This window comes from Sphaerodactylus townsendi, linkage group LG08, assembly GCF_021028975.2.
Source record: "Sphaerodactylus townsendi isolate TG3544 linkage group LG08, MPM_Stown_v2.3, whole genome shotgun sequence".
Lineage (NCBI taxonomy): Eukaryota > Metazoa > Chordata > Lepidosauria > Squamata > Sphaerodactylidae > Sphaerodactylus > Sphaerodactylus townsendi.
In genome coordinates, this window is record NC_059432.1 from 63,785,276 (window position 1) to 63,799,212 (window position 13,937).

The 13,937-nt window shown below is 43.3% G+C and overlaps 1 protein-coding gene across 3 annotated transcripts in view; it reads right to left on the bottom strand.

Annotated features, from left to right (window-relative positions):
* Positions 1–246: 246 nt before the first annotated feature.
* The window catches only part of FBXW4 (F-box and WD repeat domain containing 4), a 73,179-nt gene continuing 59,488 nt past the window's right edge, over positions 247–13,937 (bottom strand). For 2 of the 3 annotated variants that reach the window (XM_048506639.1, XM_048506638.1), the window contains 3 exons: positions 2,140–2,280; positions 1,847–1,988; positions 247–1,044 (listed from right to left, as the gene is read on the bottom strand). In XM_048506639.1, coding sequence (XP_048362596.1) covers positions 931–1,044; positions 1,847–1,988; positions 2,140–2,280 — 397 coding nt within the window. In that variant the 3' untranslated portion in view covers positions 247–930. Of the gene's footprint in view, positions 1,045–1,846; positions 1,989–2,139; positions 2,281–9,351; positions 11,131–13,937 lie in introns of those variants that run through there. The other variant, XM_048506640.1, reaches the window with a different exon arrangement.

Sequence of the window (13,937 nt, forward strand, 5' to 3'; positions counted from 1 at the left end):
ATCTGGAGAGCCATAGGTTGCAGACCCCTGATCTATAGCATGAGGCCTGCAGCTCAGGGGAACTCAAAGCTGATGGATTTTCCAGCATGCTTCTGTTTCAAAACAGAGAACCATGTGCTAATTATAAGCCCCATCAAGCAATGGCCTTGCCCACTTTCCAGGAACGTGTGGTGGGTGCCACATAGGAGAGCCATACTCAAAAGAGCAACTGGTGGCTGCTGAGCCAGTGAATGAGCATCAATGCTGTAGGAGGAAATACTTTATTAGTGGATAAGCAGTTCAAACAATGTGATCATAGACATCAATACAACCCCACCACCAGCCATATATGAATTTTGAACTGGAAGGTTCATCAGAACAGATTTCTTGCGTTCTTTTAACAATCTATTCAGTACAGTGAGCTGACAGCATAATTTTAATGAAGTACTCCTTGTATGTACTCAGACATCAATGATTAAATCTGGTACAATTCATCTAGCTATGGCTTCAAGCCTACAGCCCTATGGTTATTTAAGGGGAAGGGATGTATGTGAGTAAAGCAGCAGGAAATAGCTATTTCACAGTCTTCGGCGCTTTAATGTCCAGGTTAAGCACTTTCCTGCCAATGTAAATCCAGCATGAGATTTGACCCCTGTAGGTCTGAACTTAAAGCCAGCAGAAGCCCATACTGGATACACAGAAACCAGCATGCATATCTCCAAACAAGTTTTCATTAGAAATTCCTTTAAAAACACAAAAGATGTACAAAATAAGAAGCTGGAAAGAGACATTAGCCTTTATTGAATCCAAAAGGCGGATCAACTCTTCTGTGAGTTCTCCTCAGCACTCAGGATGACATTTAGGCTGCTTCTTGTCTCACAAACATTCCCCCTTCTTGGTGCTCTTCACAAAGGGGGTCAGTTCTGCAGTCCACCCCAATCCTTGGCTATGTCAGGTGGTGAAATCAAGGACATGCAGTGCAGATGCCAGGGTGGCATAGAGATGGTTGGTGCTGAAGCGTAGGCAGTACACTGGACTGCTGATTGGTGATGACAAAGAAAAGCTCTGCAAAGTAATGACAGATTTTTCTAGATAAGAGATTTAAAGTGATATGCATTAACCGCTAGTGAGAAAAAAGCAACCCTCTGGCTCCCACAGGACTATACCTCGGCTGCATTGCCTCCTTGCTGTCATTACAAGGGGACTGCTACTGTGGCAGGAGGCTAATGCAACTGAACTGAGGCAGCAAAATTCACTACCAAGTAGAAGCGGGGCCAGCCTGCCCCTGTGGATCTTACTCTATGGAGACAGAGGGAACTGTCTGACTTCTTTCTGAACAAACTAGCTTCAGGCAGGAACAATAGCTTGAAAAATAACCACTAAGGAAACATATCTGGATGCCTTTGGAATTTGACTAAGAGCCTGAAGACCCCTGTCACTTCCAAGTGATCCCCAGCAATAATTACTTGCTGCACCTGCTTGCATGGAGTTCAACAGAGAAAGAATTCTCTGTTCTAGGAGCTTAAGAACCAGCTCAGAGGGCTGCTCTAGCCCTGTAAGACAGGGCCATGCTTGTAGGGGCTGCATTTCTATTCCATTGCTCCTCCAAGGAACTCAAAGTGACATGCCTGTTCCTCTCCCAAGCTGAAGCACGTTAAACTGACAAATAGTGAGGCTGACCCAAGGCTGCCTAGAGAGGTTATGGCTGAGCAGGTATCTGAGCTGAGGTCTTCCTTATCCATGCATTTTGCCACAAGGGCTTCAAGAAGCGATCTGATGAAGTAAGATCCCTCACTGTTCTTGTGAGGCTCCTCCATAAACCTCAATTCCCAACCCACTTCTGGGAACATACTTGCCAGAGCCTTACCTGTAAGCACCTGCTTTGCCTTTTATCCCAAAGGCGGACCACGCCATAATAAGAAGAGCCACTTGCAATCATGTGATTCCCATTGCTCCTTATACAGTACAGGGCACTATCGTGAGGCTCTTCCCATTTTTTGACACAGTCCCTAGGGGGGAAAAATACAATCCTGTAAGATGGAGGTTTACAGTACTCCTCACCAAGCCCTTGTTCTCCAGTTCTTCCACAGGTAGTATAGAAAACCGTTTACAATAGTCTTTTCAACCAGCTCAGAAAACCAGGTAAATCCACATACTAACCTTGTGCTTGTCCTTAAATCCCAGTACCGAATGTAGGTATCATACCCGCAAGTAAGCAAAGTGAAAGGCGTTTCATAAAAAATATCCAAGACTCCAGCACCTCGGTGGAAGTCTGTTCCAAGGCATGTGACCAGCTGTCCACTGAAACAAGAACCCAACAAATAATAAATTAAGGTGCATGACAGGCTTTTGTTTAAATACAGCTTTTCTCTTGGTGCAGATTTAATGAAAAAGTTAAATGATCAACCAAACTTGATGAAAGTTCAGATTAGATTTTGGCTAGTACAAGAAATCACACAATGCATGAGAGTATTATCAATACAAAGAAGAATCAGCTGTTCTTTCTCTGAAAATGTAAAAACTCACCATTATTTAGCTCTGTATGTACTAATTAGAACATATGGGAAGGCAGAGAACAGAAGAGAAATGAGTAATCATTATAGCAAAAGTAGAAATTAATTTTCAGCAACGTGCTAGGTATTATTATTTTTACAAAAAATATATCCAGCCTTCTGCAGCCATTCTTAGGGCAGATATTTATGTGTATGTGAACACATGAAACTCTATGAATATGACAAATGTTTGAAAATATTTATCAGGCCCATGCATATGCCAAAGAACCAGGACTGACCATGGTGAAATCTGGTCAACCATCATGTATGAAGAGTGTGAAGCCGCTCTTGGTTTCCATTCTATCTGCTTCTAAATGATTCAAGAGATATGGTTCCTAAGAAGCATTTCCCAGCTTACTACACTTCGGGCAGTTTTTTCCAAAACTTGGAAGTCTATTCCTGAGGTTTCCTATTACTTCAAGACTGGTTAACTTTCCTTTGAATTCACTCTCCAGAGACAGTTCATGCATTCAGAAAACCCTTCCTTCTGGTTGACACCAACGAATTATTTTCTTCCACCAACCTCTTGCATGTTAATGTTGGTTCTAAAAAGATAAGGTCACCCTCATCCCAATTCTTCTCAGTGGTGAGATCTTCCTGTGCTTGCCAAGAAATCAAATTCAAGGGAATTACTTGAATGTTTGCTAAGACACCGAAGCCTTGGCCTTGTATGAAGGGAAAGGGAGTCTGGAGGACATTCCCATCATCTGAACCAGATTTTAATCAAGCAGTTTTACTATTGAAGAACTATCCAGTGCTGTGTCAAAGACACCCAGTCTCAAAGCTGAGATAGGTTGCTAGGTTTTTCTGGAGCTGTGAGAATAACCCAATTGATAATTGCATAATTGGAAAAACAGCAAAGGCTTCTGGAAACATCTGAATGGGGCTGCCCCATTCATGGAAGTGCTCTTAGCAGGGCAGCCATGTGGCCTCCTTCGTTCCCTTCAGCTACAGGCTCTGTTCAATACAGACAAGCATAACCTAATCCAGAAAGGTGGAGGTGCTCCACATTGGATATTAGGCAGTTGTGAGAACAAGTGTGCAGCCTGCCTGGAAAAAGTCCTGAAGGAGCATGTGTGATGTGATCTGGGATGCCTTTCAGTCCCTGCAAAAACAGCAGAGGTCTGTTCTTTAAGTTTAGGCTGGTTTGTGAGCTGTGGCAATTTCTGCAAAAAACTGATCTCTGGTCCCAGAATGCCTAACCTGGTAGCGTCCAGATCTGACTACTGCGACATTCTCTTTGTGAGGCAGCGCTTTGAGACAGTTCAAAACACAGTTGCTAACTGGCTTCAGGTCCTAATTCAGGTATCTCTGATCTTTGATGCACAAAACAAATTTTGGTCTACAGTACCAAAAGGAATATCTTCTCCTACAATGACCTGCCTGAACAATGAAATCAATAAACAAGTCTCTCTCCCCCTCTCCTATAAAAAGATGAAAACATCTGGATTAACTGATAGAGGACAGCATATTGTGCCTTAATATTTTAAATTTCTTGAAAATTTTTGTGAGCCTTCTTGGGGGTCCTGAGAAGACATAAAGGCACACACAAATAAATCATAATCAATAAATCTAATGAATATATATTCCATAATTGAGGGCCAATAAGCCCCGTCCATCTTCCCTGCCCAACAAGAGAAAGCCCGCTTCTCACTCAGACAGCAGCATCCAATGAGGCCCATTCAGCCACTAAAGACCCACATGTTCCCAGCCCTCTCTCCTCCTCCTCCTCCCTAACGGTCTAATCAGAACTGGACACAAAGCACTGAAGGCCAGCTTTTCAGCCTGCAGCACTGGCTCTGCTTCATGGGACAATGCAGCCTCCACTCCCTAAAGTAACAGCACCTCCCCCTTCTTCCAGTTATTTTGTTACTTTCTGCTCCTTGATCCTGTATCAGTCTATTGGGGCACCCGAGCCGAGGCCTTAATTCCATCTGTAATCTGGGCTAAAGCCCCTTTGGGGGTGGAGGGGGGGATAAAGACCATACAATGGGCAAAATAGAGTCCTGGGAGATGTTAAAACAAGTAAACATCGTTGTGTCAAGAGGAGCAAAATTGCTGAGAAAGCAGATTAGTCGCTGCAGCATTGGTGTCCCCCAGATCAGAAGGTGAGCCCTGATCCACTCCGCAGAGCCAACACGCTTCCATGATCACAGTACTGGCGGCATGCTGGGGCCGGCCCATCTCCCCCAGTCACTTTCCAAAGACCAGATTATGGAGAATAACAATTTCTTTGTGGCTGTGTAATTCCCTCCGTGACCGTGACTGTGGGCCACTCCATCGGGCTGCAATGCCAGGGCCTTAGCAACCATTTAACAAGACCAGTTGGCCCTAGCAATGCTCCCCTGAAGGCAAACCTCTCGGACAAGCTTTAACATCAAGTGCAAGAATTAATCCTCATCCCTCCCCACCCCTAAAACCTGAGTCCAGGGGTGCTGTGTTATTGCGCTTACTTTGTGTTTCTCAAGACAGGGAATTGCTGGAAAAGTTCTTAAGACATTAACCCTTGGAGAGAAAGGAGGCAATTTGTCTGTATCTAGAGGTAGGTCAGGAGGTGAAGGCATTTACAGGATCAGGGCAGGAATGAGAGGCAGGATTCCTACAGAAAGGAAATTATGCTAATGCCTAGAAACTTAGAAAGGGAGAAAATGCAATTGGGGTAGGTATAAACGACAGGTGCCAGGCCTAGCAGTGGTAGCCAGCTAAATTTAGGTATTACTTTTTAGAAAACTACACTGCCTTTCCATCCAATCAGGGCCCACAAGGCAGCAAACATAAAAAACAGTCAAACATTTAAAAAAGTAAAATACTGTTAAAATTATAACATTCAATTAAAACCACATAAGCACCACTAGTAGGAGGGCCAATAACAGTTACTGGGGTTCGCCAGATGAAACAAAGTCTTCTGGCAAAAGACACCAACAAAGGGAGACATACAAATCTCCCTGAGGAGCAAATGCCAATGTTTTGGTGCCACAATGGAGAAGATCCTTTCTCAGGTTGCAACCCATCTAGCTTCAGATTGTGGGGGAAACTAAAGCAGGCTCTGCGAGGATGACCAGAGTGAATTGGTATATTCATATAGGAGAAGGCTGTCCTTAAGGTGTGTTGGTCCCAGGTCATACAGAGCTTTAAAGGTCTATAACAGCACTTTGAATGAGTCTGAAAGCAAACTGGAAGCCAGTGTGCTTGGAACAAGATGGGAGAGGGTCCTTATGGCCCATTCCAGTCAACACTTTTGCCACAGTATTCTGTACCAAATATAGCACCCAGCAAGTCCCACATAGAGCACACTGCAATAATCTAATCTAGGTGTTACTAGGACATACACTACAGTGACAAGATATTTTCTGCTCACGGAGAGGTGCAGTTGGCTCATGAACAGAAGCTGCTGAAAGGCACTGCTGCCACCTGTTTGTCCAGGAGCACCCTCAGGCTATGAACCTACTCCTTTAGGGGTTGCGACCCCATCCAGAACTGAGGATAGGCCACTTCCCAAGTCAGACCTTTCCTTGCCACCCGCACACTTCACCATCAGCACAAACTCCAAATGGGAGTTATAATTCTTGTGAGATGTGCGACAGAGACTTAACAGTTTTGCCCCATTCCTCAGTCAAATAACTAAACAATTAGACCTCAGTTTCCTACTTTTGAGATGTGAAGAATGCATCCTTCCCTAAATAGGAGGAACACTTGACAGGGTGATTCTTAAACTGCAGGACAAAGCAGTTCAAACATTTAGATAAGGTGAGGATGGTTTCCTGCTGGTTTCCTCTAACCAAAACACAGAAGTTATGCTGTCGCTGTCAGTCTGAAAAAGTTGTCTAAAAATGTTTGCAAAGCAGCAACTGCTCAAGTGATGATACTTTCCTCAAAACATTCACCCACTTGATCTGGGTGGGCTACATGTTAGCTTCCTACCCCTACAGTGTAAACGAGATCACTATCTACTCAAAAACTTCCCAAGCTGCAAACACTGCTGATAAATGCTAATCGCAGACCTGGTAGCTACTTGACCAATGGAAACACTTCAAAACTGAAGATCAGTGGAGTGGAGTAGGAACCTCAGCAAATGCTACCTAGACAAGAGCAAGCTTGTTTCTACAAGCTTCTCTACAAGTTTCTACTCAATACAATCTCATTTTCCAGCTGGAACTGTTCCCAACTGGGACCACCCATAAAGTATATCAAATGTGCAAGGGTACCAAGATGGCACCTAGGTTTAACACTAGCTAACATGGAGTAGATGATAGCGGGGGGGGGGGGGGTTTACAAGTGTGTCATACTTAAGGATGGCCCCACACCACAAATGAATCTCATGAAAGCAGCTTCTTCTGACATTGGTGTGAATTCTCACTTGAAAACGTGGTATAAAACCACATGGTCAGGCCTTCCTAATTTGTAGAAGGATTTACCATATATACTCGCGTATAAGTCGAGTTTTTCAGCCTTTTTTTAGGCTGAAAAATGCCCCCCTCGACTTATACGCGGGTCCCACTTACTGGTAATTCTTGTGTGGTGTTCCCCCTGTCCCGCCTTTGCTCTCTCTTGCCTTCTTCTCTGCCGCCCCCCTTTCAGCCACTTTCTCTGTTCATTCTCCTCTGTCTTCTCCTCCACCACCTCCCATCCCTTTCACCCTCTATGGCTCCCAGCTTCTTCCCTCTCCCTGGACCCAAGTGCTGGCCTCGCCCCTCCTTAAAAAGCCTTCCAAAGGCTTCTGGGGTGCTCCTTTCCCCCAACTGTGGCTCCTTTGCTGGCTCAGTGCCCCACCTCCCCATGGACCTTTCCCACCCTCGACTTATACTCGAGTCAATAAGGTTTCCCAGTTCTTCAAGGCAAAATTAGGTGCCTCGACTTATATGCGGATCGACTTATACGTGAGTATATACGGTACCTTTAATTGCCTATATACTAGTCAATTAATGGGTAAGAAGAGCTTGTCTAGGACTGCTCTTCCACATCCTGTGCCTGGGCAACTAAGCCGTGCAGGCTCATGATAAAAGAGGGCACTTCTGTCACAAATTCTTAAGAGCTGTGAATTTTACAAGAACTTGGAGGAATGGAGTCCAGTTACTTCAAACCTTTACGCTTTCTAGCCCTCTTCTATATGCGTTTTCACTCAAAGAAGCAATTGTATGATGGCTGTCCTGGGAAAATACGGTTAACGATCCATTTGTGTGTGTCACATTTCAGTGGGAATGCATGTGGTGAATGGAGGTATGCAAACAGCTCACCGTTGACGTTCAGTTCTCAATGCATGTAATCATGGCAAAAGATTGCAAAATGCCAGCACGTCTATCATACACAAAAGCATGCATCTTTTTTGCTTCATGGAAACTCTAAAAAAGTATAATGTCAAACAGTTCTTACAGTCGCTGTAGAGGTAGAAAAACAAAGCAGTCACCAAACTAACTGGCAAGTACTAGAAGGGAACAACACATTCAGACAGAAGAAATGAACATGGGTCATGGACAGGCTTGGCAGCATTTGTGGCAGCAGCTGCTAGGCATTTGGACGGGCTGCTGGATATCACAGTCAGCCAGGAGTGCAAGTAGAGGGGATGAACCAAAATGAATGACAAGATTGTTGATTGGGAACAATGGAAGATGCTGGAATACCTACTGGATGTACTGGGAGCCAAGAATGCCAAATGACTTCCATGGACACCGTGAAAATACATTGCTAAACACAAAAGTAGTGCAGAATGGTCTCTGGGCACAGAGAGATGGCACAAGGACTGGAATAACAGCAGCAAGAGTGGAGACATGATCGTTCCAGTACCAAAACACTTCTGCTCCACTGAGGACACTATTGAGGGATCTATTGGCAGTGCTACATGCCCCCACATCTGAGCCAACAACTGTGGCCCCCTCTCTTGCTCCGCTGCTGGTGGCGATGGGGGTGGGAGGTTGGGCAGCTGAGGGCGTTTTCAGCAGCATGGCTGGGGTGTCAGGAGGAGCCCCATAGGTGAGTGGCACTCTCTTCCACAACTCCCCACGCCCCTTCTGAGGTGAGGTGACCCTTTGCCTTATGTGGGTCAAGGGCCTGCTTGAGGTCCCCATGGGAGACCTCTGCTGTCTGCAGACTTGTAGCAGGACTCAGTCCCTTTAAGGGTGGAGGGTATGTGTGCTGCAGGCACATAGCCAGCATCCTTACCCATGCTCCTTTCCAGACCTGGGTGTGATGAGCATTATGTTTACAATCCTGCCAGATTCTGGTTGCCCTGTCCACCATGGCCCAGCCATTGCAACACATCTGGATGGGATGCTAGAGCACAGTTGCTGGGGATGCTGATGTGGTTGAAGCCACAAAAACCCAACTACATATTTTTGCCTGCTCACTAACTCCTTAAGGAGCAGACTTGTGGCATCACAGACAAGCCACCAGCCAGCCATTAAGACTGAATTGTCCATCTGACTACTGCACAGTATTGATGCTGTCGCCGTGGTTTCTTCATCCACTTGCTGGAGCTGCTGCTGCCTACTACAACCCGATTCGCTTTAATATTTTTGACTCATTGAACATTGGTGATACTGACTCTTTCAATTTACTGGAACGCAATATGAATGTTACAGGTTTCTTGCCTTATGTACAATGTTTATGAGAATTTGTTACTAAGTACTGTCCCATTACGCTTCTTAGGTTGCCTAAGTGCCCTCATTGTAATTTATGTTATTACATTTATATCCAGTTGCATATTACTTATAATATAATCACAATATATCTTTATGAATGGTGTATGACTTATCTATTGACTTTATACTCGAATTAATTGCATATACCAATTAGTTCATTGCCTTGTGTTACTATATATACAGTCCATGCTTCTTAGGCTTGGCTGGCCTCAGATTTTCTAGTATTGGTTTGACTGTATATATTTGCTGATCTGTTCAGTATTGATGACGTACAGGAGGTTTAGATTATCCTAATATCATAACTTATCACCATACAACTCAGTTCTCTTGGTTAATCAAATGGATATCACTGAAAGAGAATTCTTTAGCCCATAATGAACAAATGTATGATAAAGTTCAATCAATTGTCTGGATTTTTATGGCTTCACCCCCTAACTGTGCTTCACCTCCTTTGTCATCATGACAGAAGTAGAAGATTTTTTATATTCTTGTTTTATATTTCTCAAGGGTGAAGATTTTTTTTATATTCTTGTTCCTCAAACTTTCAAGCAGGAGGAGGAAGAGGAAGAAGAAGTGGAAGAAGAGTTTGGATATGTTGTAACTCCAATTATTCTGTTTAAAAATAAATTATTTTGGTCTTAAGATAGCTTAAAGCTTTAAAGACCACTTTAGATGTCAACAGAGAACTGATAAGCAAACTGTTCCAACAATCAGAATTTAATTCATGGCCTTTTAAAACAAAAAGAAAGAAAACCACCAAATTTAGAAACAGTGATGCCCCAAAATATTAAATAAAAGTTAAACTGGGATTCCCAGGATTCCAACAAAAGACTGTATGCATAACCACCTACAGCCATATTTCTCTGATCTCCTAGGGAAATCTCTCCACCTTGATACGTTCCAGTACGTTGGGGGGGTGGGGGGAGTGCACCAGAGGAACACAACTCATACGCACAAATGAACCTCCACAATCAGTGATAAAAAGTTGTGTTTTTATTTGAGGAAACTGGCTTTCAGAATGAGCAAGCAGTCTATTTCTTTGATGAACTCTCTTTATTAATAAACTCTTACCTGTGAATCAGCAAGTATTTCTCGGCCATTTACAAATGAACCAGTGTGAAAAGCACTCTGGGGTGTAAGAATAACTAGCTGTCTGTGACCAGCTTTTTTAAAAAGAAAAGTTAACTCTGGACACTACCTTGCCTCTCACACTCCCTGCGGCAGCTGGAGGCATGTGTGTGCCTTCGGTTTCAGCAGGGGTGGCAATGATAGTGGCAGCAGCGGGGACCGAGAAAGCTTTCCCCTCTTTTCTTCTGGTGACTCTGAATTGGCCCACACACACTTTAAAGGGTCCAATAAAGAGATACAATTTCTTTTACCTTTCCTGGCTCTGGGACCCTGGACGTTTTTTGTTGTCCGGGTTGTCATAAGGTTAAGTTCAGAGGATAAACTGACATGCTAGCTATGGGAAAAAGCCAGTTTCCTCAAATAAAGCCACAACGGTGCAAAAGAGACCCCTCTGGGGCTTTTATTTGGGAAAACAAACAGAAATGGCACCAAGCCCTTCTGCTTTACGGGCCAATTTAACTATCAAACTAACTCTCTCCCTTCCAGAGGCAAAGAGGGGAGAGAGACACAGCAATATGACAATAGTAAGAAACATTCAGGGGAGAAACAGACAAAGCAAGCTGTCTGTCTCCTTGTCTTTCTTGTCCAGAGTTCTTTTTCTGAGCACACGTGTGTTCTTGTAAAAACGATTAGATTGCAATTTGTATAACATGGTGACCCCCAAATTCAGACGTTTAACCCCTTTTCTCTGCAAAGAATGTGAAGAATGTCTCGAAGGTGGGGGAAATTCTCTCAGATTGGGAGGGGGCAGCATGAAGAACCACGGGGAGTTGTGTGGGAATAAGCCACTGTATAGCTTCTTTTTGAACAGGCAGCACTTTGGAGGTCTCCTTCGGCTGGCAGACAACAAAAAAAGGAAAGAAAAAGAAAAATGGAGATTCGAAATCAAAACAAAGCCATCTGTTTAAATGAGCCAGCCCAAACTAAAGGTGGGGGGCATTGGGGTGTTTATGTATTCCCACATTTAAGCAATCTTATTCTTTACAGTTTGTCAATTCTTTTGCAGCCTAAGGGGGAGACTGTCTTGGATTTATGAGAACAAAACTGATTGGAGCCGAGAATTCTGACTACCGATACTGGAAGTTTCTGTTATAAGTATTGCAAAGATGCTGTGAAGAAATGCATATAAGGGCCAGAATTTGAGGCAAAAGTAGATGTTGCTTCCTTACCTGTACATCAGAACCTTTCAAGGTTGCAAGGAAAGGCTAAAGTAGCTCAGTCCACATTTAACTCGTTAAAATTAAGGTTCCAAGCAATTTACTTCCAAATTTCAGATGAAAGTGACAAAGACTAAGGCACTGAGAAGTAGTGTGGTCCAGTGAATAGAATATTGGACTGAGACCAGGAGGCCTAGGTTTGAATCCCTGCTTGATCCATGAAGCAAACAGAATAATCACACATCATCAGCTGTGTTTACCTGAAAGGCGATCTATCCATGCCTCACAGTTATAAAGAAAGCCTTCAAGTCAAGGCTCAGAGATGCCAAAAGAGGACATTAGGCAGAGTTTCTAATAGTCAAGGAACAGGGCTTGTACGTGTTACAATTCTTAATTCACCACCATCATCAGCATGGTGTGGTGGTTAAGGGCAGTGGGACTCTAATATGATTCTCCAGGTTGGATTCCCCTCTCCTCCACATGAAGTCTGCTGGGTGACTTTGAGCTGAGTAGGTGCCCCACCTCAACCCCACCTACCTCACAAGGAGCCTGTTGCTGGAGGCAGAAAAAGAGGCAATTGTAAGTTGCTTTGAGATTTCTTACGGTAGAGAAAGGCAAGGTATAAAAACCAATTATGCTTCTTATTTCCTCTGACCACTACTATCAATTAATCCTTCTATATTCCTTCCTTTCAATGTTCTCAGATCTTGTCAAACATTTCTAAATACACTGGCCATATAATCCCAAATAAGCTTGCAAAAACAGGCATTTAAGCACATGTGCACAGTTTGTTTTAAGAATATAATTAATTTCTGGGGGCAAAGAGAGATTAGGCATGTATTATATCAAGTCTTGGACATCAATACTGGTGATTAGTATTGGTGATGCCTATATGATTATTACTGACGGAGTTGACTTAACTCTACTTAAGTCTACTTAACTAATGCATTTATACAATGTTCTCAGAATGTAAAAATGGTACCAACTTTTGATTCATCAACCTCTACAAAATTTGTTCAACAAAATAACACACTTTGTAAAAACGCTTGAGAACCCTCTTAATGGGATTCAGATTACCGCTGAATACAACAGCCCCACAAATCAAAACTTTTATTGTCTTTTATCTTTAAAATGTATTGTTTGAAATTCAACCCCTCTGAAGAACGTGTGTGTCAATGCCTCTAAAGAACTGTAGTCCATATTTAAGAGGGAATATTAATTTTGAATAATACTATTCTAAACTATTCACCCACTGGCAGAAGATGGCAACAAAAGGGGACAGGGGAGTTGTCCTGGGGAGAGAGTTCCAGAGTTTGGGTATCATAACGAAGAAGGCCTTCTCAGGGTTACCACCCTCCTGATCCGCGAAGGAGAGGGCATCTGAAGTAATGCTTGGAATATAACCATGGTGATCAGGGAGTAGGTAGTCTTTCATGTACGTTTGTTCCAAACCACATAGAGCTGTAAAGGTTAACACCAAGACTTTATGCTTGCGAGCCAGTATAGATGGGCCAAAACTCCAGTCAGCATCCTGACTGCAGTATTCTGTACCCATTAAAATTTCTGAATGAGGAAGCCCCATTGCAGTAATCTAAATATAACCAGGGCATGCATCACAGTGGCCAAACATTTCCTCCCAGGAAAGGCTGTAACTGGCTTACCAGTCAAAGCTGCTAAAAGATGCTCCTGGCCCTCAGCTGCCATCTGCTTATCTCCCAACAGGCTTAGACCCAAGAACACCCTCAGACTACAAACTTTTTCTTTCAAGGGAAGTACAATCCCATCTAGAATGGGTCACTTCTTAAATCTTGGCTCAAAAGGATCAGAACTTCTGCTAACTGGTAGTATTTCTGTCTTGTTGGTATTAAGCTCCAGTGTATTCACCTATATCTAATCCAAAACTGCTTCCAAACACTGGTTCTTGATTTCTACAGCCTCTCTGACATCAACTGGAAGCATAAGACAGAGCATATTGGTAGCAACCCAGCCCAAATATGTCTGACCACTGGTTTCATGTAGACATAACACAGCACAGGAGACAAGATGGAACCTAGCAAGACCCATTTGCCACCACTGTTGTTTATGATGTACTGTATGTTAATGATTTAACATATTTATTTATTAGATTTATAGGCCACCCATTTTTGTCAGGACAGACTCAGGGTGGCTCACAACAGCAATTTCTGCAGTGTAAAATCAGATTAATATTACTATATAATTCAACCCCAATTTTTAAGATTCTGCAGTTTTCCAGCATCCTGAAACGAATAGTAAACTAATCAAAGGGAAGGAGCACATTACGACAAACGATCATAAAGAAATGCCTAAAGAAACACAGGAAAGGGATAAGGGAAATACAAAGAGAAAAGGAAAAGGAAAAAAGGAAAGGGAGGGAGGGGAGGGGAAGAGGTCAGTTAAGAGGCACACTGTCACTCCTCTCAACCCACAGGCCTGGCAGAATATCTCCAACTTATAGGCTCTGCAAA